We start from the raw sequence: 27,540 nt of genomic DNA on the forward strand, positions 1-27,540 counted from the left end.
GATCAAAGTTAAACTGAAAACAGAAGAAGGAGAAAAGTAAACTGACAGAACAGGAAAAAAAAGAAAGGATAAATAATGATCTTGTAGAACTTGAAACCACATTGATAGAAAGAAATAGAGCAGGCATTACAGAAAATAGGTCTGGAAGACAGGAAAAGGACAAGTAAATAGCAAATGGTAGACATGGAGGACAACTTAAGAGACTGGATGCAAATCAAACACATTCTTAACAATTAAAGGATCTTGAGGTAATTAATATCCAAATGACATTTCAAAAGAGAAAGTTAAATGCTTAGAATAAAGCCTGGTGGAACTGCTAAAGTTCAAGAATAAAGAAAGAATAAAACGAGAAAATTATTTTGGCCACAGACTTCCTCAGTAGCAACAGGTAGCAAGAAAATAAAACACTATGTCTATATGAATATTGAGAAGGGAAAGGATTTTGTCCAAAGTGAGCAATTGAACACATTTAAACATTAGAATTATGTCTGAGTAATTGGAGGTGATCAAGTTTATGAGACAAAAAACAGTTATCATTCTTGAAAGAAAGGCTACATAATATTAAAACAATGGGCCGGGCGTGGTGGCTCATGCCTGTAATCTCAGCACTTTGGGAGGCTGAGGCGGGCAGATCACAAGGTCAGGAGTTGGAGACCAGCCTGGCCAATATGGTGAAACCCTGTCTCCACTAAAAATACAAAAATTAGTCAGGCGTGGTGGCAGGCGCCTGTAGTCCCACCTGCTTGGGAGACTGAGGCAGGAGAATCGGTTGAACATGGGAGGCAGAGGTTGCAGTGAGCCGAGATTGCACCATTGTACTCCAGCCTGGGTGACAAGAGTGAGAGACTTTGTCTCAAAAAAAAAAAAGAATGTAAGTAGTGAAAACATTATATAAATCTATAATCAACTGGGAAGAGCTTTAGGAAGCTGCAACCAAAACCAAAAGGATGATCAATGTATTATTTAACTTTTATAAGAAATGTATTTAAGTATTACACAGGCAACTCCTAGTAAAACTAAATTAGATTTTAGTAATTTCCAAATAAAGATTGTGGAGTCAGGGGTGAACGGACCATATAGTAAATACAGATCAGAACAAATACATGAAACTTTGATAAAAGAAGATTTCTAGGCCTACTACCCTCAAGAATATGAGTGGATTCTTAGCTTCCCACTCATATTTCATTTAAAATACTTAGCAGTATTTGAAAGTTCATTTGGTGGCTTCTAGAATGGATCAAAAAAAGCTATAAACTCCAAGTCACATGTAGTGGTGTGCACCTGTAGTCCCACATACTCAAGAAGCTGAGGCAGGAGGATCACTTGAGGCCAAAAGTTCAAGGCTGTATGCTATTATTGCATCTGTGAAAAGCTGCTGTGCACCAGCCTGGGCAACATAGTCTGACCCTCTTATTTTTTTTAAAGAAGCTATTAACTCCAATATATGCTATTTTAAAAAATGTTACAAACTCCAGTACTAAAGCTATCTAAAGCAGAGGTATTCAGATTGACAGTAAAAATATTGGGTTGATTAGACCCAACACCAGACTGTTGGGGTGACGACGTCTAGCGGAGTCAAAGGAATGAGAAAAGACGAGAGAAAGTGGGACCAGGGAGCCAACGCTAGTATGGAGGCTGCGAACCCTGGAGCTCTGGGAGCCCACGCTGTTTATTAGTGATCAAACAAAGAAACAGTTGGTGAGGATGTGGGGGTTGAAAGGAAGCGGTGTATCAAGCGAATGAGCTTACAGCTGTGAGGGTTTAGCATTTTCTTTGAAACATGTGGCTACTTGAGATCATGGGAGTGCTAGAAGTAAGGAGCCAGCAAGTCTAGCAGACATGCAAACCCTGCCTCAGCTTCTCTCCCAACTCAGCTTTTCTCCCAACAAAAAGAACTTGAAATACCTGAGAATAAAGTCACTGGAATATGTGCAGGATCCACATAGTGAAAAAAAAGTTATAAAACTGTTGAGAGGACTGAATAGGAATTGGAATTTAAGTAAATTGAAAGATACTTTGTTTTTCTTGGCTAGGAAGACAATATTATAGAGTCAGTTCTTTCAGTTTACTTGATACAATTGTAGTAAAAGTTCCACAGGATTAAAAAAAATTAACAATGATTATACTTGGAAAAACAAATATGGAAGAATAGGAGAGAAAATTCTGTAAGAGAAGAATGATAAAGGGATCTTTGTCAAATATTGAGAATTTATCAACTACAAGAGCAGACAAATTAGTGGAATGGAATGGAGAGTCCAGGAATAAACTCGTCTAAATAGGAAATTTTGGTGTATGGTAAACAGGTCAGTGCAGAGAGTTAGTCAGTTACTCTTTAAGAAGAAACTAAGTGCTTGTAACATGCCTGTAGACATGAGGGCTCCAGGAATAATAAAGTAGTCCTCCTGGGGTTTACCTTCTAGCAGAGCAAACATAAAGAGTGATTACACTTAGTAATGTTGTTAAGTGCTGCAAAGGACTAGGAGTAACAATGGGATGTAATTCAAGGGAACCTTATCTAATGGGGCTGGAAGTGAGGAGGTGTCAGAGATCACTTATTTGAGGAAGTCAGGTGTAAGCTGGAACCTAAAGGTGGGAAAAAGTGTTTCCAGTAGATGAGACAACCCTTCAATAAATGGATTGAAATGAAATGGAATCCCGCACTCCTTAGTACGCAAAAATAACAGTTTTAATAGAAACAGTTTAAAGGTGAGATCTAAATCATTAATGAATTTCCATTAAAAAAAAATCTTTGGGTATAGAAGTCTTTTAAAGTGTAGTATATAAACTGCAGAAATCAGAGTGGGGTAGCATGATAAATGTGCCTACATAAAAATTTTAAAGTGATAATTAAACACCATTAAAGAAGGCTGAAAGACAAGAAAGAAACGGGAGAACGAAAGCAACCCATGAAACAAAGATTTACTCTTCCTCTTTACACACTGAACTTAATAAGGAATAAGATCACCACAGAAAAATGTGTTCACCTTCACTAATAAAGAAATACAAGTTAAGTCTAGATATTTTTCCCTATCTGATGGGCTAAGATTTTAATCAAGGATTGTTTTTATGTGGCACATTTAAATGTCCTTCAGAATAACATTGGTTAGATATATTATAGTAAATAACTATAGTGGAATATTGTACAAAAATGAAAAATGTAGACATTTAATGACAAAGATGTCTGTTAGATATTGTCTAGTGAAGAAAGCAGGTTAGAAATGTGGACTAAGGTGTTACTTATATGAAATTAGAGACACATGTCCGTGTAGCTCTATACTCATAGAAGACTGTCTAGAATGTTAACCAGAGTGTGAGAGTCATTAGTTCCATGTTGTCAAATTTTGGATGACAGAAGTTTGTCTTGTGAGCGTGAATATTTTTTAAAACAAGGTGTTTAGCTGGTTTATGAATTAATATTTAGTGTTAGTCTCTTATGCTTTCAGTTTTTCAGGTGAAAGTTGGTATTTTATATTATCTTTTTTTAAAAAATTGAGACAGTCTTGCTCTGTCACCCAGGCTAGAGTGCAGTGCAGTGGCACCATCTTGGCTCACTGCAACCTCGCCTCCTGGGTTCAAGCAGTTCTCATGCCTTGGCGTCCCGGGTAGCTGGGATTACAGGTACCCGCCACTGTGCCCGGCTAATTTTTTTGTATTTTTAGTAGAGATGGGGTTTCACCATGTTGGCCAGGCTGGTCTTGAACTGCTGACCTCAAGTGATCCACCCGCCTTGGCATCCCAAAGTGCTGGGATTGCAGGTGTGAGCCACCGCGCCTGGGTACTAAAAAATTAGCGGGGCATAGTGGCAGGCCTGCAATTCTAGCTACTTGGGAGGCTGAGGCAGGAGAATCGCTTGAACTTGGGTGGCAAAGTTTGCAGTGAGCCGAGATAGCACCACTGCACTCCAGTCTGGGCGACAGAGTGGGACTCTGTCTCAAAATTGTAGGAAAGCATTTGATTTTCTGCTGTAGATATATTCTGATTATCTGAATCATCAGAGACATTAATTTTCTATTTGTATGAGTTCCTGACAACTTTAACTTTCTGATAATCCTCCTTTTTGTAATGTGTTGGCATTTCAATTGATAATATGATTTCATTGAAATATGCTGTAGTCAAAGTATCTATAAAAAAGATATTTATGGCCGGGCGCGGTGGCTCAAGCCTGTAATCCCAGCACTTTGGGAGGCCGAGACGGGCGGATCACGAGGTCAGGAGATCGAGACCATCCTGGTTAACACGGTGAAACCCCGTCTCTACTAAAAAATACAAAAAACTAGCCGGCCGAGGTGGCGGACGCCTGTAGTCCCAGCTACTCGGGAGGCGGAGGCAGGAGAATGGCGTGAACCCGGGAGGCGGAGCTTGCAGTGAGCTGAGATCCGGCCACTGCACTCCAGCCTGGGTGACAGCGCAAGACTCCGTCTCAAAAAAAAAAAAAAAAAAGATATTTATTAGTCTTAGGAGAAGTGATATGGTTTGTTTCATTTGAATGATTTTTCTGGAGGTACAGTAAGATATAGTAACCTTTGACACAAAGCCTAAATAAGACCTTAATTAAAAATATTGGAAATTCCTTTTGAGTATTGAATTACTTTTAAAATTGAAAATCTCCTGTTTGTATGTAAAGAGCATTGTAGTTATTGTAACCTGGGCTTTACAGCCTAAAAAGTAATTGACCAGATTATGCATTAATATTTTTGCTGGTTATATTGGTTTTGCAAATTGAAAAGTTTTTTTTTAATTTTAATTTTTTCGAATCTGTTGCTTTTCCCTTTTGAATAGTAAGCTATTTCAGGAGGCCAGGGAACATGTCTTATCTGAATTAATTGGAAACATTGTGCTAAGTATTTACCACTATCTTCCCCGCCCACTCCCGCTTAAGGTCTGCTCTACTATCTTCTGTCCAGAGGTTTGCTATTTAGTTAAAACTCTAGGTAGTACTTGGCATATACTCTTGATGTATTAGATATGGAACACCTCTGTATTTAGATACATATTTTATGAAAAGCTAATATGTAATTTATTTTATATAAAATGTTTGAAGTTACACTTTTTTGTTATATTTCTTCTCCTTTCTCAGTAAATTAAAAATATTTCAAAAGAACGTTTAGGAAGCAAGTCTATTATGTAGAATGAGACACATGTAATAATTTTATTTTTAAGATGATTTGTGTGGTAAGATAAATTGTTTACTAAAGCTAATATGTTTAAATTGTTTTAACTAAAATTATTAATAAAATGAGTTCATTTGTATAAAATATAGCCTACCCATGTAAAATATTACTCTTCATAGAGTAATATTTAATCCTTAAGTTTTAGTTGCAGTACTGTTAAAATACTAATAGCTTAACTTCCCAAGATTCAATTATTTAAAAACAAAATTTAGAAAAAAAAATAGCAAAAACTCAGTCTACTAGTTTACATATATGTATACACACACACACACACACACACACATACACACATGTATATACTCATATATATGAGAGTAGACTGAATTTTTGCGGCTTTTTTTGCTGCCTGCAATATTATATATATGTACATGTATACACACACCTTAATTTGCTGTAATTTGTACCAGATAGCTTTTATTTCCTCTGAGTAAAAAGGTTATTATCTTGTTTTATTTTTATTCAGCTTCTTGCTTTTCCCTATAGAAAATCAGGTTTTTGGAGAGCTCTAACAGTGTGCAGTTGCTGGGCTCTTATCCTTTCTGTTTAAATAATGCAGGTACTTTGATGGAAACCTGGAGAAGCTCTTTGCTGAGTGTCATGTAATTAATCCAAGTAAAAAGTCTCGAACACGCCAGATGAATACAAGGTCATCAGCACAGGATATGCCTTGTCAGATCTGCTACTTGAACTACCCTAACTCGGTGAGTATCTGGTAGTTTAAGGCTAGTGCTGACTTTGTATTTCAGAGGGTAAATCAACTTCCATTATTTAGACAAAGGAAAATCTGTGGGACTTTGAGTAGTAGCCTCTAAGCCATAACCTATCAATGTATTCAGTGTGAGGAAAGGAAGGAAAAGAGTAAGAGCTTGGTTCCTCTTCCCTCCAACCCCTATTTGTTTTTTAAAGCAGCAACAACTTATCCAAGTTGTCATTTATAGACCTAAATCTTTCTGGAGTTTATTTTATCACTACGGGGAGAATTGTGTAATAGGTAGGCAGTGAGTAGAATTGTTTCTTATCCAAATTAAAATAGATTTAAACTGTGTTTTTTAAATATCCAGAAACACTCATAAATATTGTTAATACTATTTGCTAGGGAACTCTCAGAATTCTTCAAAAGATAAAATTTTCACTTAATCAAATCCATTCAAATGGAGATTGTTAAATATGGTATGTGGGGACCTACTTGGAACAGAACCAGCGATAAGGAAGACAACCAAATAACTGATGTTAATCCTAAGTACAAATATCCTTCCTAAACATTTATTGAACTGAAGCTGGGCTCAGTGGCTCATGCCTATAATCCCAGCACTTGGGGAGGCCAAGGCAGGCAGATCACTTGAGGCCAGGAGTTTGAGACCGTCCTGGCCAACATGGTGAAAACCTGTCTCAACTAAAAATACAAAAAAATTACCCTGCCGTGATAGTGCGTGTCTATAATCCCAGCTACTTGGGAGGCTGAGGCGTGAGAATTGCTGCCTGGAAGTCAGAGGCTGCAGTGAGCTGAGATCGTGCCACTGTATTCCAGCTTGGGTGACAAAGAGACTCCGTCTCAAAATATAAAATAAAATTTACTGAACTGAGATGATTTACTTACTTGATGCTTTACTTGAGTGTTTACTAAGGAAGTTTAGTCTTAAGATGTCTTAAGATATCTAAGAGATAACTTAATTCCATGATAATTATAACTGTCTTGTTCATGTTCTCTGCTTTAATTGTTAAACAGCTCTTTCTAATAATTACTGTATACCAAGTCTTAGACACTGTTATTTTCACAATTAATCCGTTAATGGGGTCTCACTATGCCACCCAGGCTGGAGTGTTATGGCTATTCACAGGCACAGTCATAGTGTACTACAGCCTTTATCAGACTCTTAAGTTCAAGTGTTCCTCCTCCCTCAGCCTCCCAAGTAGCTGGAATTACAGACATGCACCATCAAGCCTGGCTAATATTTATATTGAAGGATTTTTATTGTTTATCTTAGAGTTGTATATGTGTATCTCTAATGGGGTCCATTTGCGGGAAGTTAACTTGTTCATATGTACAAGTGATGAGAAAAGTTTTAAAAGAAAATTAAGTACTCTTAGAGAAATAGAATGATCAGTGAGTTATTTAGTAGGTAAAGTGGTGAACTGAATTTTCAAATTCTCAAGTTCTGATCATAATTCTAACATGAAATTTTTGGCTTTAGGGAGAGGTAAGCCATTTAATGTCACTGGATTTTTCTTTTTTCTTTTCATTCTTTCTTTCGAGATGACCTTGCTCTGTTGTCCAGGCTGGAGTGCAGTGATGTGATCACTGCAGCCTCAAACTCTGGGACCACAGGCGCATGCCACCATGTCTGGCTGATTTTTCTGGGGTGTGTGTGTGTGTGTGTGTGTGTGTGTGTGTGTGTTTTGTTTTGTTTTGTTTTGTTTTGTTTTTTGTAGAGACAGAGTTTTACCGTGTTGCCCAGGTTGGTCTGGAACTTCTCTGAGCTTAAGGAGTCTGCCCACCTGGCCTCTGAAAGTGCTGGCATTATAGGTGTGAGCCGCCGTGCTCCTCCAGTTTTTTTTTTTTTTTTGAGAGGGAGTCTCGCTCTGTCACCCAGACTGGAGTGCAGTGGTGCGATCTCGGCTCACTGCAAGCTTCGCCTCCCGGGTTCACGCCATTCTCCTGCCTTAGCCTCCTGAGTAGTTGGGACTACAGGCGCCTGCCATCAAGCCCGGCTAATTTTTTGCATTTTTAGTAGAGACGGGGTTTCACCATGTTAGCCAGGATGATCTTGATCTCCTGACGTCGTGTTCCACCTGCCTCAGCCTCCCAAAGTGTTGGGATTACAGGCGTGAGCCACCGCGCCTGGCCTCTTTTCTTTTCTTTCTTTGTTTTTTTTGGCATGAGTTTTGCTCTTGTTGCCCAGACTGGAGTGCAATGTTAGTCTTGGCTCACTGCAGCCTCCGCCTCCCAGGTTCAAGTGATTCTCCTGCCTCAGCCTCCCGAGTAGCTGGGACTACAGGCGCCCGCTGCCACACCTGGCTAATTTTTTATTTTTAGTAGAGTTGGGGTTTCACCATATTGGCCAGGCTGGTCTTGAACTCCTGACCTCAGGTGATCCACCCACCTTAGCCTCCCACAGAGCTGGGATTACAGGTGTAAGCCACCGCACCCAGCAGTTTCTTTTTCTTTCTGAGTTGAATAAGATATTCTTTCAATTTTCTTCCAGCCTGAAAACTGTATCATTTCTCTTACCTTAAATCACAATTCTAATTTGAATATTTAAAAAAAGTACTACTGTTACAATATATTAAATTCATATTTTGACTATTTTATTGTCTTAAACAGATTCTCTTTGCCAGTTGAGTTTTACGTAGTGCTTACAGTTAAATGCTTCTGTGAGGTAATACTAAGACCCAGGTTTTACAAGGTTTCCTTACTTCTTGGTGTTTTTCCTCCTGCTCTATCATAGCCAGTTCCTTCTTAATTGAAATCTTAACTCTGATTTGAGTACTGAAGCTAGCTGCTTACAAATATCCACTGTAACTTTCTCACTGTTCTTGGTATTGTCTAACAGTCTCAACAAACTAGAATTCAAAATCATGACTTGAGATTTACAGTGTAAATTTTTGTTTTGTACTTGTAACTGATGATGGAGAACTTATTCATTGAACACACTAGGCACTATTCTAAGAAACAATGGAGAATAAATACATAATTCCTAACTTCAAATAATTTACGGGTTAGTTGGGTAGATAAGTAGTAAGGTGACATATTCAGAAAGAATGATAAGTGCTTTGGCAGGGCAAATATAAGATACGATACTGTGGGAACGTGTTGGAGGGATACCTAACCCAGTTTTTGATCAGGGAGGACTCACCACAGAAATTCACAGAAATTGGAGCTAACATCTGAAGGTATGGTAGTTAGGCTAACCAGGAAAATGTAGCAATACAGAATCCAAAGGAGGAGAGAATGTACTTTGAAGAACTGGGGGATGGTAAATAGTACTAAAAGGTCCGGGCGCGGTGGCTCATGCCTGTAATCCCAGCACTTTGGGAGGCCGAGGCGGGCGGATCACAAGGTCAGGAGATCGAGACCACGGTGAAACCCCATCTCTACTAAAAATACAAAAAATTAGCCGGGCGTGGTGGCGGGCGCCTGTAGTCGCAGATACTCAGGAGGCTGAGGCAGGAGAATGGCGTGAACCTGGGAGGTGGAGCTTGCAGTGAGCCGAGATCGCGCCACTGCACTCCAGCCTGGGCGACAGAGCAAGACTCTGTCTCCAAAAAAAAATAAAAAATAAAAAATAAATAAATAGTACTAAAAGGTTCAGAGAAAAGATTTAAAAAGTTAATTTGAAATGAAGTGAAGGAGTGAGGTAGAATGAGAAACCAAACTTCATGGGCTAAAGAATCATTGACTTGAAGGTGGGAAAGGAAATGGAAGCAATAAATGTAAACAAATTACTCTTTTACAAGAAATTTTCCCATGCAAGTGATAGGACAAGATAGCAAAAGGAACAGCATGGGTTGGCAAGTAAGTTAAAAGCACTATGGAAACTGCTAAGTGTTCCGAAAAGTATCGTGACAAAACTAGGATGTCCTTTCCTCATAATTTTTAGACAAATATAGAAAGATAAGTTGAACCTCTAGAGTTTTGAAAGTAAATGTCACCTGAAATTCTTCATGAAGCTTTATTATTGGATGAGTGAGTTCTTTACTTACATTGTATAACTCCCACATTTTACTACTCTCCAAGCATTTGTACTTTTTTATTATATATATCTTCAGTATCTTTATCCTTCCAGAAAGCAATTTTTGCTTTATGCAGCATCACATGCACATTTTAAAATAAGTACTTTTGATAGCTTAGTTTACAACCCTTTGGAGTTAACTGTCCTGAGTGGTTGCTTCTTTAAAAACAATGTCCTGAGACATTGGAGCACTTTGTAAATTCATAGATTCCACTCTCCACCCCAGTCCTTCCCAAGTGTGTTGTAGCTAATTTTTTTAACCCTAGCAACTTAATGTTTTAGGTTAAAGTAGTTAAGATAATAGCCGTCCTGGCCCACCACTGTACTGGGAAATGTAGCTTCGACTACAGTGTCTCTCTATTTTTTTTTTAAATGGAGTCTTGCTCTGTCGCCCAGGCTGGAGTGCAGTGGCATGTTCTCGGCTTACTGCAACCTCCACCTCCTGGTTTCAAGTGATTCCTGCGTCAGCCTCCCAGGTAGCTGGGATTGCAGCCGCCCGCCACCACACCCGGCTAATTTTTGTAATTTTAGTAGAGATGGGGTTTCACCATGTTGTCCAGGCTGGTCTCCAACTCCTGACTTCAAGTGACCCCCCCACCTCGGCCTCCCAAAGTGCTGGGATTACAGGAGTGAGCCACCACGCCCGGCCAGTGTCTCATTTTTATGAAGTAAATAATTTGTATATTTTGGCCGGGCGCGGTGGCTCAAGCCTGTAATCCCAGCACTTTGGGAGGCTGAGACAGGCGGATCATGAGGTCAGGAGATCGAGACCATCCTGGTTAACACGGTGAAACCCCATCTCTACTAAAAAAAATACAAAAAAACTAGCCAGGCGAGGTGGCGGGCGCCTGTAGTCCCAGCTACTTGGGAGGCTGAGGCAGGAGAATGGTGTAAACCCGGGAGGCGGAGCTTGCAGTGAGCTGAGATCCGGCCACTGCACTCCAGCCTGGGCGACAGAGCGAGACTCTGTCTCAAAAAAAAAAAAAAAAAAAAAAATTATTTGTGTATTTTAAGAAGAACATACGTGAAGTAGGTAAAGGCGGAGTTGAAATTGTGAGGAATGGTGGTCTACCCTCCCATACCCCATCCTTGATGCCCCTCTGTGGAATCTTGGTGTTGCTGGAAACACTGCTTGAAAATATGTAGGTCCTGCCCTATATTCCTTTTAACACATTACGTTTTATACACAAGGGAACTGGTGTATAAATACCTAAGTATAATAACCCTAGATCATTTGTTCAATTTTTATAAACAAAGGGGTTTAGTTGCTGTGTATGTAAAGTGATGCAGATAAATGAAACCTTTAAGAGTGTATTATTTAGTTTCTTTAAGTCCATTAATTTCTTTTGTAGATATTTCATGTATTTTTCATGTACTCTTGATCGGATGTATTTGTGATATAAACAGGGATAAATTTAGGGAATAGATAATATGATCCCCTGGGTTAGGGGAAAGCCCAGGGAGCCATGTAGGTGAACCCAGCTCAAGGTTATGAGGAAACGAATATATCAGAGGACGGAGAAGGAAAGGAAAGTGAGATAGACAGGAAGATATCTGTGATAATAATACATTCCTCTAAAGCACAATGAATATGTATCTTTAGACCACAGATTTGTTTTTTGGTTTTTGGTATTTTTATTTTTTTGCTCTATCTTTCGACATACATGTATGATTTATTTTCCTAACTTGTTTAATCTTGGTATCTGATTAGAAAAGTTATTTAAAAAGAATAAAAAGCTTTTATCTATGTGCTGAAGTTGTAACAAGGTTGAAAGAGGTACATCTCACACGTGTGTGAAAACCCAATGATTACATTTATGAACTATCTTTTTATCTTTTTTTCTATCTTTTTATCTTAAAATGAGCTCTAGACTAGAAGTCAAAAAGGTTGAGACTTAAAAAGTGATTACTTGGTAGCCATTGTGACCATTGATCTCTCTTAAGGATTCCTACTTGAAAAAAGAATGAAGCACATATAAGCGTTTATATATGTTTTTAAGTTTTGAATAAAACATTTTAGAGTTGCTGATATATTTACTGTATTTGTCTTTTACAGAATACCCCTTCCTGTAATAGCCTTAAAAATCAGAGTCCATTAGTGATGTGGTAACAAGTTAGATCTCCTTCTCTGATGAGGAGTAATGATAATAGACTCCCTTTAAGCTTGATATATATTTTACATGTCATTCTTTCTTTTCTTTTTCTTTTTTTTTTTTTTTTTTTGAGAGGGAGTCTCACTCTGTCGCCCAGGCTGGAGTGCAGTGGCCGGATCTCAGCTCACTGCAAGCTCCGCCTCCCGGGTTTACGCCATTCTCCTTCCTCAGCCTCCCGAGTAGCTGGGACTACAGGCGCCCGCCACCTCGCCCAGCTAGTTTTTTGTACTTTTTAGTAGAGACGGGGTTTCACCGTGTTAGCCAGGATGGTCTCGATCTCCTGACCTCGTGATCCGCCCGTCTCGGCCTCCCAAAGTGCTGGGATTACAGGGTTGAGCCACCGCGCCCGGCCTGTCATTCTTTCAGTAAACCTAATTGCAGGACTGATACACTTCATATATATATATATATATATATAGAAAATTTTTTTTAAAAAAATGAGATGAAGTCTCACTCTGTTGCCCAGGCTGGAGTGCAGTGGTGTGATCTCGGCTTACTGCAACCTCCGCCTCCCGGTTTCAAGCGATTCTCCTGCCTCAGCTTCCCGAGTAGCTGGTATTACAGGTGTGTGCCACCACACCCAGCTAACTTTTGTATTTTTAGTAGAGACGGGGTTTCACCATGTTGGCCAGGTTGGTCTCGAACTACCCGACTTCACGTGATCCACCTGCCTCAGCCTCCCAAAGTGCTGGGATTACAGGCATGAGCCATCGTACCCAGCCCTCTCATACATTTCTTTTCATGTCTTTGTCTATGTATTTAAAAAATATAGTTGATATGCTATATATAGAATTTCTATCCTAACCAGATATTTGTATCTAATATCATAAGTAGCGTCAGGAATATTATAAGTACATGTCACATAATGGCTAAATAAAAAGTCTAAGGGAATTTTAAAATACCCTTTATAAGAGCCACAAAAAGAATATAAGAGCTAGGAATAAACTTGATAAGAAATGTGAAAGATCACTTTGAAGAAAACTTCAAATACTAAGATAAAAGGATGACTTGAATATTTGAGATAGAAGAAATAGGAAAATCTTGAAAAAGAAGATTAGATTGACAGGGGAGAGTAGAGTGAGAACTAGTCCTACTAGATACAAGAATACTAGATACAAGATACTAGATACAAGATACAGAGCAGTGGAACAGGATAGAGTCAAATATATATGAGGAGAGTTTAGTGTATTATCAAGGAGGCATTTCAAATAAGGTAGATTATTTGATACATGGTAGCAGTGGAACAGGATAGAGTCAGATATGCATGAGGAGAATTTAGTGTTTATAGGGGAGGCATTTCAAATAAGGTTGATTATTTGATACATGGTGCTGGAGCAACTTGGTAGCCATAAGGAATAGAAATTTAAGATTCCTACCTAGCTTCATAAATAAAAGTTAATCCACAAGTCATAAATTAAACAGTGATGAGTTTCACTGTGTATGAATAAGGAGCTTCTGTATGGCAACAAAATATGAACACTAAGAATTAAAGTGGGGGAAAAGATTTCCCCTACTTATAAATGGCCTATTTCCTACATAAGTAAAAAGCCCCCGTAAATAAGTGAAAAACTCACAGCAAAGTTGGCAAAATATATGAAGAGTATACAGAAAAGGAAATATACAGTGTAAAAATTTTTTTGAAATATTATAACTTCATTTATAATAAAAGAAATTCAAATCAAAACTAGTAGTGCATTTTTCACCTATTAGATTGGCAAAGATCAAGGAGTTGGATCATATACTACATTGTCATGGGCATGAGAAACCAAGTACTCTTGCACAGTATAAATGACGACAACCTCTTTGCAGGGGAGCCTGATGATAGCTATTAGGTTGTAAATGTATATATTTATTATAATGTCACCTCTACGGATTTGTCGTAAGATATATTCATAAGATCACAAAGATATATATATAGTCAATGCAGTAATGTAGTAGGGGAAAAAAGGGCAGTATAAAGGTTCATTAATAGTAGACTGTAAATAAAATTGTGGTACCTTTCTATAAAGAGGCAAACTTGCACCAGTGTGATACCACATGAGAAATCCATTGGATTTTGTTTTTTTGTTTTTTTTAGACGGAGTCTTGCTCTGTCACCCAGGCTGAAGTGCAAGGGTGCGATCTTGGCTCACTGCAACCTCCGCCTCCTGGGTTGAGGGGATTCTGCTGCCTCAGTCTCCTGAGTAGCTGGGATTACAGGCATACAGTACCACACCTGGCTAGTTTTTTGTATTTTTAGTAGACGCAGGGTTTCGCCATGTTGGCTTGACTGGTCTCGAACTCCTGACCTCAAGTGATCCGCCCGCCTTGGCCTCCCAAAGTGCTGGGATTACAGGCGTGAGATACCTTGCCCAGCCCTATTGGATTTTTTGAAACAACAACAACAAAAAACAAGGTGCAGAAGAGAATTTGTGGTACTGTTACAGTGTGTGTGTAAGTGTGTACATTAGAACACCTCTGGAAGAATATGTAAGCAACTGGAAATAGCAGTTGCCTTCGGGTAGAGGAAACAAACAACAGGGATGGGAATGAGGGAGGCCTTTTTTTTTTTTTTATTGAGACAGTCTCACTCTGTCACCCAAGCTGGAGTGCAGTGGCCCGATCTTGACTTACTGCAACCTCCGCCTCCTAGGTTCAAGCGATTCTCCCGCCTCAGCCTCCCAAGTAGCTGGGACTCCAGGTGCCTGCCCCAACACCTGGCTAATTTTTGTATTTATAGTAGAGACAGGGTTTTGCCATTTTGGCCAGGCTGATCTTGAGCTCCTGATCTCAAGTGATATACCTGCCTCAACGCCACACTTGTCTACTTTTTGTGTTTTTAGTAGAGACAGGTTTCGCCACATTGGCCAGGCTGGTCTTGAACTCCTGACTGTAAGTTATCCGCCCACGTCTGCCTCCGGTAGTGCTGGGATTACAGGTGTGAGCCACCACACCTGGCCTAGGGAGGCTTATTTTTCAGCATAAACTCTGAACTTGTACTGTTAAAAAAATTTGTTTTTAATCATAAGTCTGTATAACTTACTCAATTAAAAATAATTTAGTGGTAAATTATTGCAAAATGTTCTTTAAAATAAGGTAACCATTGTTTGAATCTTTTTAAAAGACATAATCCTCCAGATCATCTAATATTATTTAAAGTGTTTACTTAATGTCCCATTACAGGATACAGCTTCATTTAAGGATCCCTTAACTCTAACATTTTAGAACAAAGTGTTAGTTACTATTATCCTTAGCTATTCTGAATAAGTCTTTTCATAACAGGTTTATTGAAATATAATTTATATACTATCCAGTTCACCCATTTAAAGTGATTTTAGTATATTCTACAGAGTTACGTGCCATCACCACAATTTTAAAAACACTTGATAACCCCCCAGGAGATACCTTTTTAAATTCACCCCCTAATTCCTCCCAAGTCCCCCAGCCCGTAGGCAGCTGCTCATCTGTTTTCTTTGTCAATGGATATACCTATTCTGGACATTTCATGTAACAGAATCAAACAAGGCTTGACATGGTGGCTCACGCCTGTAATCTCAGCACTTTGGGAGGCCGAGGTGGGTGAATCACGAGGTCAGGAGTTGGAGACCAGCCTGGCAATATGGTGAAACCCTGTCTCTACGAAAAATACAAAAATTAGCTGGGTGTGGTGGTGCGCTCCTATAGTCCTAGCTACTTGGGAGGCTGAGGCAGAAGAATTGCTTGAACTCGGGCGGCGAAGGTTGCAGTGAGCCGAGATGGTGCCACTGCACTCCAGCCTAGGTGACAGAGCGAGACTCGGTCTCAAAAAAAAAAAAAAAAAAGAAAAGAATCAATATGTGATCTTTTATGACTGGCTTATTTTCAGTCTTTTACAAGAAATTTCACTATGCAAGTGATAGGAGAAGAACCTTGAAGACAAGGTTCATCTATATTGTGGCCATGTATCAGTACTTTATTTCCTTTTATGGCTGAATAATATTTTATCTGTGGAAATTATATGGAAAAAATACTTTTCTTCTTCAGTTGATGGACATCTGGATTGTTTTCATTTTTTGGCTGTTATGAATAATGCTATAATGAACATTTGTGTACTAGTTTTTGTATGGATGTATGTTTTCATTTCTTTCAAGTATATACCTAGGATTGGAATTGCTGAGTCTTATGGTAACCCTATGTTTAATATTTTGAGGAACTGCCTGGATTGTTTCCAAAGTTGCTGTGCCATTTTACCTCTCTATCAACAGTGTACGAAGGCTCCAATTTTTTACATCCCCACCAACACTCGTTATTAATATTATCTGTCTTTTTTTTTTCCGAATAGAGCTTCACTTTGTTGCCCAGTGTGGAGTGCAGTGGCATGATGACAGCTCACTGTAGCCTTGACCTCTCAGGCTCAAGTGATCTTCCCACCTCAGCCCCCCTGAGTAGCTGGGATTACAGGCATGTGCTGCCACACCTGGCTAATTTCTTAATTTTTTGTGGAGACAGAGTCTCACTATGTTGCCCAGGCTGGTCTTGAACTCCTTGCCTCAAGTAATCCTCCCCTCTCAGCCACCCAAAGTGCTGGGATTACAGATATGAGCCAGTGTGCCCTGCTTTCTCTGTCTTTCTAATTATAGCTGTTCTAGTGAGTGTGAAGTGGTGTTGCTTTGTTTTGTTTGAGACAGGGTCTCATTCTTTTGGCCATGCTGGAGTGCAGTGGTGTGTGATCTCAGCTCACTACAACCTCTGCCTCCCAGGCTCAGGCAGTGCTTCCACGTCAGCCTCCCAAGTAGCTGGGACTCCAGGCATGCGTCATCATGGCTGATGAATTTTTGTATTTTTTGTAGAGACGGTTTTGCCATGTTGCCCAGCCTTCGTGGTGGTTTTGATTTGCATTTCCGTGATGCTGAATGATACTGAGCATTCTTTCATATGCTCATTTGTCTGTCTTTTTATATTTAATACAGATGTTGTTGCCCGCCATTCCTAAGATGTATATGTGTTCAGTGTATTTGCATGTCCAGATTTCACCATGAAAAGTTCATTTTAGGAGCCCATCTATTGTCAAACTGGACATTTTAGCCACTGTAAGAAATGTGACCTCATCAAGCCCTATTAAGTCACTGTTTATAGTGATTTTTCTGATCATGTCTTTGTTCAAAGTTCATGTTTTATTTTTCTTACAGTATTTCACTGGCCTTGAATGTGGACATAAGTTTTGTATGCAATGCTGGAGTGAATATTTAACTACCAAAATAATGGAAGAAGGCATGGGTCAGGTAAAGATACCAAGTTGTTTCTCACTTTTTTGTTGAATTTCCTATGGTGTTCAGACCCTTGCACAAATTTGCACAAATAAAAACAGGTGAAGCTTTGTGTGTCATGAATCGCATGGGGAACATTTTTCTAGATTCAAACAACTAAAGGTAATAGGCTTTTTCCTAAAGTAATGTGGCATTCCAGTTAAAGAGCCACTCCAGGTAATGTTTTCTCAGCCGGCATCAGTATTGGTATATGTTAACTGAAACTTGTTGCACAGTTTTGTAAGATTATCTTGCTTCTGCCTTTAAAGTTGTGTGTTTAAAAACCAATCACTCAGGTTAGCAAGTCTAGTTGCTTTATGGTGATAAATATACTCTCACACGTATTTCCTTTAAGGAGAAAGGGAAGGATTGAGATCCTATAAACGTTTATTAAGGTATTCCCAGAACCTAGCAAAGTGCCTGGCAATGGTAAGCATTCATTAAATATTTGTTGAATGAAGACAGTTTAAATTTCAATCTTTTTCAGACTATTTCGTGTCCTGCTCATGGTTGTGATATCTTAGTGGATGACAACACAGTTATGTAAGTATTTTTGATAGATTCTGCATGTGAATATTGGTTAGTTGGTTAAACCAAATTAATTTTTACTTAGCACCTCAAAGGAAGTGAAACTTCTCAAAGTCTGAAGAAACTTTTACATCTACATTCCATTCCTTAGTAGCAGTACAAAAGCCCATTTGTAATTTGGTTAAACGCCTGATCACTATTCTTACAAACTTAGAAATGCACGGTAGCTAGATTTTGATAAACCTTGGGATTGGAGATTAGATTGTGCATATGTGTTAGTTGAGGTGCTCTTGGAAGCAGATCCCAAGATAGAAAAAAAAGTGAAACTGACCCATTGTGGAATAGCATATGTGTAAGGTAAACAGCAGGAGCAGATAGACATTGATGTAAGCCTGACATCTGTTAAAGGCAAGAAAGAAGGAAGATTCAACAGGAAGAGACTTCACATGATACAGCTATGAGAGTCTTTAGCAGCCCTGTGGGGGAATTTCTGTGCATAGATTGCCTATAGAGGGATACCTTAATAAGTAGAAAGAGCTGGGCCTAGTACGCTTGATATGCTCAGTCATTGACGGAGACTACCCAAGGAATCGTGGTCTTTGCTGAAACACTGCTACTGATTTCAGATACACTACAGCTGGAGGCAAACTGGAGGCTTTCAGCTAACAACTCTTCTTGTGAAAGGTTCTTTCTTTTTTTTCTTTCAACCTTTATTTTAGGTTCAGGTGTACATGTGCAGGTTTGTTACATGGGTAAATTCCTTGTCGGTAAGCTTTGGTGTACAAATGATCCCATCACCCAGGTAGTGAGCACAATACCTGATAGTTTTTCAGCTCTTGCCGTCCCACCCTACTCACTCTAATAGTCCCCACTGTCTTTTATTCTCATCTTCACGTGTATTCACCGTTTAGCTCCCACTTAAAAATGAGAACATGCGGTATTGAGTATTTCTGTGTTAATTCATTTAGAATGATGACCTCTAGCTGCATTTGTATTGCTGCAAAGGACATGATTGTGCTGTCTTTTTTATGACTGCGTAGTGTTTCATGGTGTACATGTGCCACCATTTCTTTATCAGTCCACTGTTGATGGGCATCTAGATTGATTTCATGTGTTTGCTATTGTGAATAATGCCACAGTGAACATACTAGTGAATGTGTCTTTTTGGTAGAGTGATTTATTTTCCCTGTGATCTCACCAACATCTGTTATTTTTTTACTTTTTAAAATTATTTTTTTGTTTTAATTTTTTTTACTTTTAAATAATATTCCTTATGACTGGTATGAGATGATATGGTACATCATTATGGTTTTGATTTGCATTTCTCTGTTGGCTGTGTGTATGTCTTCTTGAGAAGTGTCTATTCATGTACTTTGCCCCTTTTTTTTCTTTTTTTAAGTGAAAGTAAATTTATTAGAGAAGTAAAGAAACAGAGGAATGGCTACTTCATTGACAAAGTAGCTTGCTTATTTTTAAATGGGATTATTTGTTTTTTGCTTGTTTAAGTTCCTTTTTAGATTCTGGATATGAGGCTTTTTTTGGGTGTATAATTTGAATATTTTCTCCCATTCTGTAGGTTGTCTGTTTACTCTGTTTTAATAGTTTCTTTAGCTGTACAGAAGCTCATAAGTTTAATTAAGTCCCACTTGTCAATTTTTGCTTTTGTTGCAGTTGCGTTTGGGGACTTTGTCATAAATTCTTTGCTAAGGCTGATGTCTAGAATATAGTATTTCCTGGATTTTCTTCTAAGATTTTTGTAGATTGAGCTCTTACATTCAAGTATTTAATCCTTTAGTTAATTTTTGTATATGGTGAAAGATACAGGGGTTAAGTTTCATTCTTCTGCATATTGGTTTGCCCATGCTGGAGTGCAGTGGTGCCATATCGGCTCACTGCAACCTCTGCCTCCTGGATTCAAGCAGTTCTCCTGCCTCAGCCTCCCGAGTAGGTGAGATTACAGGTGTACACCACCATGTCCAGCTAAGTTTTGTATTTTTAGTAGAGACAGAGTTTTGTCATGTTGGCCAGGCTGGTCTCGAACTCCTGACCTCAGGTGATCCGCCTGCCTTGGCCTTCCAAAGTGCTAGGATTACAGGCGTGAGCCACCGCACCCGGCCAATAACTGTTTTCAGTTTGTGATGGCAACAAATCGTTGCCAAGAGAATTGTCTTATAAATGACCAGAGTGACACTTGCTGCCACCTTCTTGAGAATGCCTAGTCTCAAAGATGGATGCTCACTTTCTTTTACTTCCTTATCAATATCGGATAAACTAAGGGCAGAACCTTGTCCTAATAACTATTGGCTGATGTTTGCTGTCACCGGTCCTGGTGGTCCATGCCAGCTTTAGATAATTTTTTAGGCTAAGGTCAACTATCAGAAATCATTAGGATTTGTCATACCCAAAAAGCATTATGGGTAATACATGTGTAACTAAGGTGCATTGGTTTGGCAAGCAGGGCATCTGACTTTTGGCCTGATAACATTCCTTATTATTATTTATTGATAAAAAATCTGTAACATAAAACTCATTTTAATTACAGTCATCCTTAGTGTACTGGGGATTGGTTCCAAGACCCACACCCTACACCCTGAATATACCAATCTGCACATGCTCATGTCAGCTCAGAAGAACCCATGTATACAAAAATTCGACCATCCATATATGCAGGTTTCACATCCCACAAATAACTGTTTTCGATCCACATTTGGTTGAAAAATATTCATGTGTAAGTGGACCCATGCAGTTCAAACCTGTGTTAAGAAGCAATGGATTTTTTTTGTTTTTTGTTTCTTTGAGATGGAATCTCTCTCTGTTGCCCAGACTGGAGTGCAGTAGTGGCATGATCTCGGCTCACTGCAACCTCTGCCTCCTAGATTCAGGTGATTGTCCTGCCTCAGCCTCCTGAGTAGCTGGGATTACAGGTGCCCGCCACCATGCTCAGCTAATTTTTTTGTATTTTTAGTAGAGATGAGGTTTCACCCTTTTGGCCAGGCTGGTTTTCAACTCCTGACCCCAAGTGATCCGCCCACTTCTGCCTCCCAAAGTGCTAGGATTACAGGCGTGAGCAATTGCTCCTGGCCAGCAACTGTATTTTTAAGTGTGTAATCCAGAGGCTTTTAGTATATACATAATATTATTCTAGAAACATTACCTAATTGCAGACTGTTTTGATCACCTTATATCTATTAAGCAGTCATTCGCTACTCCTTTCTCCCTCTCTGGACATTTCATATAAATGGAATCATATAATATGTTGCTTTTTGTGATTGGCTTCTTTAATGTTTTCAAGATTCATCCATGTTGTATTATGAATCAACACTATTCCTTTTCATTGCTGAATAATGGTTCCATTGTATGGACATTTCCATTTTTTACGGAAATGTGTTATGTGAACATATGAACATTTGTGTACAAGTTTTTCATTGAACACCTTTTTTTTTTTTTTTTTTTTTTTTTTTTGGGACGGTGTCTTGCTCTGTTGCCCAGGCTGGAGTGCAGTGGTGTGATCTCCACTCACTGCAAGCTCCGCCTGCCGGGTTCAAGCCATTCTCCTGCCTCAGCCTCCCGTGTAGCTGAGACTACGGGCGCCCGCCACCATGCCTGGCTAATGTTTGTATTTTTAATAGAGACGGGGTTTCACCGTGTTAGCCAGGATGGTCTCGATCTCCTGACCTCGTGATCCGCCTGTCTCGGCCTCCCAAAGTGTTGGGATTACAGGCGTGAGCCACCGCACCCAGCCGTAAACACCTGTTTTTAATCTCTTAAGTATATATATACCTCAAAGGAGAATTGCTGGGTCATGTGGTAATGCTATGTTTAACTTTTTTTTTTTTTTGAGATGGAGTCTCGCTCTGTTGCCCAGGCTGGAGTGCAGTGGTGCGATCTCGGCTCACTGTAAGCTCTGCCTCCCGGGTTCGTGCCATTCTCCTGCCTCAGCCTCCCCAGTAGCTGGGACTACAGGTGCTACCACCACGCCTGGCTAATTTTTTTTTTTTGTATTTTTAGTAGAGATAGGGTTTCACCGTGTTAGTTAGGGTGGTCTCGATCTCCTGACCTTGTGATCCGCCCGTCTCAGCCTCCCAAAGTGCTGGGATTACAGGCGTGAGCCACCGTGCCCGGCCCGCTATGTTTAACTTTTTGAGGAACCACATGAATTATTTTTAGACCACAGGTTCCACTTCTGTGAAATATGGAGATTTACTCATTTAAAAAATATTAATTGAACACTTTCTACAGGCCAGGCACTGTACCGGACACCTGGGTATCCTTTCTTGGGGTTGGGAGGAGAAAGACAAATATTAAATGATTATACAGATAACTGTCTAATTAAAATTATGATAATTTCTATAAAGGAGATGTTTAAGGTACCATGAGAATTGAGAGGGGATCTATATCCAAACGAGTGTGGAAACTCAGGAAAGGCTTCCTTGAGTAATACTTGATTGTAACTGAGTGAAGTAATATAGTAATAGCGTCTAATATTTATTGAGTGCTTACTATCTGCCAGGCACTATTCTAGTCTCACAACCGTATTTCTGATATCTATTTTACAGATTAGTAACCTGAGGAATGGAAAGTTCAAAGAATTTACCTTCAATTCATAGCTAGTGAGTGGTGAGGCCGGCATTCAAACCTCGGCTCTCCCATCTTAGAGCTCCATTATAGTATTCTTGTCTTTCCAAGGGAGGCAGTCTTATGCAAAACCTCTGATGAAGGGTGGTACTTACTGTTTTGAAGGAAATACAAGAATACGAATGTGATAGAAGTGCACTGAAAGTGGCACAGGACAGGGTGGGATCTTGTGGAAGGAGAGAGGCCTGTGAAGCTCAGAAGAGTCAGATGAGGCCAGATTGTCTGGTTCATTTAAAATATTTTAATGGGATTGAGCTACAGGCATGTTCTTCCTGTCTTTCTCAGTGGGAATTCTTTTTCTTGTAATATACTCAGGAGTATTTACCATAGAATTAATGAAACTTAAGCTTCAGGGTTCCTCACGACGTGGGCTCCTGTGAGTTCTGGAAATTCTTGTGAATTATAGAGTGTTCAGAAGAGGCCAGGATGCAATCAGTGAGCATTTCTGGTTAATTTCCAAGAGCTCTCAGAGGAAGAAGGCTCTTAAAATTATATGAGCTTTAGGTGTCACAAAACCTGGATCCATTTCTTAACATTTCTGTCAACAGTATCTGTCTCATTTCACATACTGATTTGGGTGGGGTGTCTGAAGGAAGGTGGCTGAGAATTGCTGTCTTTTAAGGCATGATATCAGAGTCAAAAGACCCTGAAATGTGCCTAAACTTGGCACTAGTTGGTAAGTCATTAGGCTGTAATAAAAACTGGGTAAAAGTAGAATATTTAAAAAATAAGAACCATGGAAAAAAAGTCTATGAAAATAAAACTATACAGACTTTGAAATTACTGTTTTGATCAGTATAATTACATTTGTTGATAGCCTGTGTGCATTTCAGTATTTACAGCTTAGGGCATAAACATGTTGTAGCCATTAGCATAAACAGCTTTTGAAACTATGTTTTATAAATGTGGAAAATACTCTTGACTAGAAACTTTATAATCTATTTTTATTCTTGGTTTCAGGCGCCTGATCACAGATTCAAAAGTTAAATTAAAGTATCAGCATTTAATAACAAATAGCTTTGTAGAGGTAAGTGATTTGTTTTCCTTCTTGTAGGAAGGAATTCTGTTTATTAATAGAAATACTATTTTTAAAAATTATAATTTATTGACAGTAAAAAAACATCTTTACCATATTTCGAAGCATGCCAAAATACCTTTATTCTCAAACGAGTATGACAGGCCGGGTGCGGTGGCTCACGCCTGTAATCCCAGCACTAAGGGAGGCCGAGGTGGGTGGATCATCTGAGATCAGGAGTTCAAGACCAGCCTGGCCAACATGGTGAAACCCCGTCTCTTCTAAAAATACAAAAATTAGCTGGGCACAGTGGCACAAGCCTGTAATTCCAGCTACTTGGGAGGCTGAGGCAGGAGAATCGCCTGAACCTCGGAGGCGGAGGTTGCAGTGAGCCGAGATCGTGCCACTGCACTCCAGCCTGGATGTCAGAGCGAGACTCCCTCTTAATAAAAAGTAAAATAAAATAAAAGAGTATGAGAAACCAGTAAGTAGATCTCTCCATATATCTTGACCTTGGGTAATAAAATCATTTTTAGTGTATTCTTTCTTTCTTTTTCTTTACCATAGCAGAGAATTGTAGTAGATTACTAATCGTGTCATGTTTAACCATGAGATTCTAACCCTGCTATTTCTCTGCTCGTTTTAGGTTTCATTACCAGTAAATCTTGTTAATAAAGAATGCTATACTTTATTGGACCATGCCTTTGCCCATTTGTTCTATGACTCCTTTTGTGCTACAGTGGCAGAGTTGAGTAGTTGCTACGGAGGCTGTTCTGGCCTGCAAAACCAAAATTCTTTACCCTCTTGGCTCTTTACAGAGGAGTTGACCAGATCCTGTATGACAACATCAGTGTAACTTGGTCTTCTAATTCTAAAAAGTAATTATTTCTGTTAGAGATTAAACCTGGAAACAGCCTATTTTAGAAATAGAGTATTATTTGAAATGGTCAATGGACTTCTGAATTCTGGTGCAGAGTGTTTTGTTTCATAATAAAAATACTATAAAAGTTATATTTTCTTTTGATGACCTAAAATGCACTCTTTGCCTGTGGTTTAGGAACTGGGGTTTTTTTTTTTTTCTTACAAGAGCTTTTTATGGGAGAAGTTGTATGTATATCCTTTAGCCTATCTTGAACTATCTTGAACTATTCTGTAGCACCTTCCTTGGTAAAGAGTATATCTGATTTTCTTGTGTCTTTTGAAAATTGTCCTGAAATAGAACCATAAATAAATTAGTGCTTTTTGATGATCACATGCATAATATTTTATTAAAGTTTCAGTGGGATTAAAAGAACATAGAACAAGAGATAATTCATGTATTTTATGAAACCGAGTCTTCAAGGATCAGTCATCTTAAAAAACAACAACAACAACAACAACAAAAAAAAACAGTACATCTGAAAGTGTTGCTATAGAAGACCACAGCAAGTTTTCATAAGCTTGTGTCATCATCCCCCATATGCCCCTTGTACCAGAGAAGCAATATAAGTAATTGCTTGATGTACTGTTAAATCTTGCATCATGACCTAGTTTAATTTGCTGCCTTTTTTTGAGGCAGGGCCTCATTCTGACACCCAGGCTGGAGTGCAGCAGATGATCACAGCTCTCTGCAGCCTCTACCTTCTGGGCTCAAGTGATCCTCTTGCCTCAGCCTCCTGTGTAGTCGGGACTATAGGCACATACTACCATGACTGGCTAAATTCTTTTTTTTTTTTTTCTGTAGGTAGAGACAAGGTCTTGCTATGTTACCTGGGCTGATCTTGAGTGCTTGACCTCAAACAGTCCTCCCGCCTTGGCCTCCCTAAGTTCTGGGATTATAGGTGTGAGCCACTGTGCCCAACCAGCTGTCATTTTTTATTTTCTAACTTGTATTTCAGTGCAATCGACTGTTAAAGTGGTGTCCTGCCCCAGATTGCCACCATGTTGTTAAAGTCCAATATCCTGATGCTAAACCTGTTCGCTGCAAATGTGGGCGCCAATTTTGGTAAGCAAGTTATTTCCTAAACTGAAATAGTGCACAAAGCATTTTTATTTCTCCTGTTTATTCTTGGTAGTAAAATAGAAGAAAAAAAAAGTTTCCCTTCGGCAGGGAGATGTCTGATACTGGTTTAAAATAGTATATATCTCTTTGAGAATTGTATGAAAAGGTCACGTCTTAAAAAATTTTTCCTCTTTCCTTGATCTAACTTTTTTGAATTTTTTTTATGGAGAAAATATACAACTCTAATCATATCTTCCTGTATGCTCCACTGTAACTTAAGGGAAGCAAACTTGTAGATTTGGTACTATACGTTTTCCTTTACTCTGCCAAGTTTTAACCTTACTTATGCAAAGGAAATGTGCAGGTAAATTCGGCTGATGGTCTCCTTTTTAACTAAGAGTTTTCCTGTGGCCCTTCTTGCTGAGCTTTCTTGGTAACTTTGGCTTTTGGAGTTCTATAGTATACTCTTCAGCCTCTGAATTCTAGATTTGAACTGCCAGGAAGTTTCCAGTGCCACATATTCGGGGATGTCTTAATCAGTTCAGGCTCCTTTACGGTTGTTCTCGTTTTTTCCGAAGTGAATAGGCTGAAAATTTTTCAAATTTTTGACTTCTTATTTCCTTTTGATGAACAGTTTATCTCTAGGTCATTCATCTCTTCTTGCATTTTCTAAAACATTGAAGAGAAGCTAAGCTGCATCTTCAACACTTTGCTTGGTAATTTCCTCAACCAGATATTCAGTTTCATATCTCTACCTTCCCCAAAACGATTCAGCCAACTTCTTTGCCACTTTATAGCAAGGATGGCCTTCTAGTTTCTAACAGCATGTTCCTCATTTTCATCTGAGACCTCATCATAATGGCCTTTAATGTCCATTATTTCTAACAACATTCTGTTCATGGCCATTTATTTAGGTTTTCTCTATGATTGAGGCATTGCCCACACCTCTGTCTTTCTGAATCCTCACCAGAATTACCCTTAACAGTTCAGTTCATTCACAGTGATCTAGGCTTTTTCTAGCTTGCACTTCCAAGCTCTTCCAGCCTCTACTTATTACCTAGTTTCAAATCGGTTTTCACATTTTTGGTTTTGTTACAACAGCCCCCTCACTCCTTGGTACCATTTTCCGTCTTCATGTTCAGGCTGTTACAACAAAAGACCATAAACTGGGTGGCTTCTAAACAACATAAATTTATTTCTTACAGTTCTTAAGGGTGAGAAGTCCAAGATGAAGGTGCCATAAGATTTGTTGTCTGGTGAGGGCCCGCTTTTCTGGTTCATAGATGGTGCCTACTTGCTGGGTCCTCATATGGTGGAAAGGACAAGGCAGCTCTCTGGGCCCTTTTTTTTTTTTTAAAGGATGCCAATTCCATTCACCTCCTAAAGGCTCCACATCCTAATGCTGTCACATTGGTTATTAAGTTTTAACATACACATTTTAGTGGGACACGAACATTTATATCCTGCTAGAAGTTTAAGATGATTTTCTATTCCTTTGAGGGTCTTGAGGAGTAAGAAGCCCGTCAAGCCAAGGCGCTCTAGACCCAGCAAATAGATTTTTTGTTTTGTTTTGTTTTGAGAGAGGGTCTCACTCCATCACCCAGGCTGGAGTATGTGGCACGATCTTGCACTGTAACCTTTGCTTCCCAGGTTCAAGCGATTCTTGTGCCTCCCGAGTAGCTGGGATTACAGGCGTGTGCCACCACGCCTGGCTTGCTTATTTGTTTGTTTGTTTATTTATTTATTTATTTTAGAGACAGCATTTCACCATGTTGGCCAGGCTGGTCTTGAACTCCTGGCCTCAAGTGATCCACCTGCCTTGGCCCTCCCTGAGTACTGGGATTACTGGCAAGAAGCACCATGGCCAACCAGATATTTTTGGGGGGATGGGGGGTAGATATTTTATTGGTATGCCATACCTTTCTTTTTTTCCTCCAAACATCTATAGAATTACACTTAACACATCATTAATAATAAATATTTCCAAAAAGAGCAGGTAAGCTCACAGAGATTGAATATGTGTAAAATACATACTGTTAGAATAAAGATTAAATATGCATTGT

General features: G+C 39.2%; 1 protein-coding gene and 1 pseudogene across 3 annotated transcripts in view; one reads left to right on the plus strand and one right to left on the minus strand.

The window, feature by feature from the left end:
* Positions 1–27,540, plus strand: part of ARIH1 (ariadne RBR E3 ubiquitin protein ligase 1) — a 114,979-nt gene that overhangs the window by 66,739 nt on the left and 20,700 nt on the right. For all 3 annotated transcript variants that reach the window (XM_050796325.1, XM_050796326.1, XM_050796327.1), the window contains 5 exons: positions 5,728–5,872; positions 17,202–17,294; positions 17,806–17,861; positions 23,442–23,508; positions 25,374–25,480. In XM_050796325.1, coding sequence (XP_050652282.1) covers positions 5,728–5,872; positions 17,202–17,294; positions 17,806–17,861; positions 23,442–23,508; positions 25,374–25,480 — 468 coding nt within the window. The remainder of the gene's footprint in view (positions 1–5,727; positions 5,873–17,201; positions 17,295–17,805; positions 17,862–23,441; positions 23,509–25,373; positions 25,481–27,540) is intronic.
* Positions 11,643–11,727, minus strand: LOC126960483 (uncharacterized; annotated as a pseudogene).

The sequence above is a fragment of the Macaca thibetana genome, chromosome 7 (assembly GCF_024542745.1).
Source record: "Macaca thibetana thibetana isolate TM-01 chromosome 7, ASM2454274v1, whole genome shotgun sequence".
NCBI lineage: Eukaryota > Metazoa > Chordata > Mammalia > Primates > Cercopithecidae > Macaca > Macaca thibetana.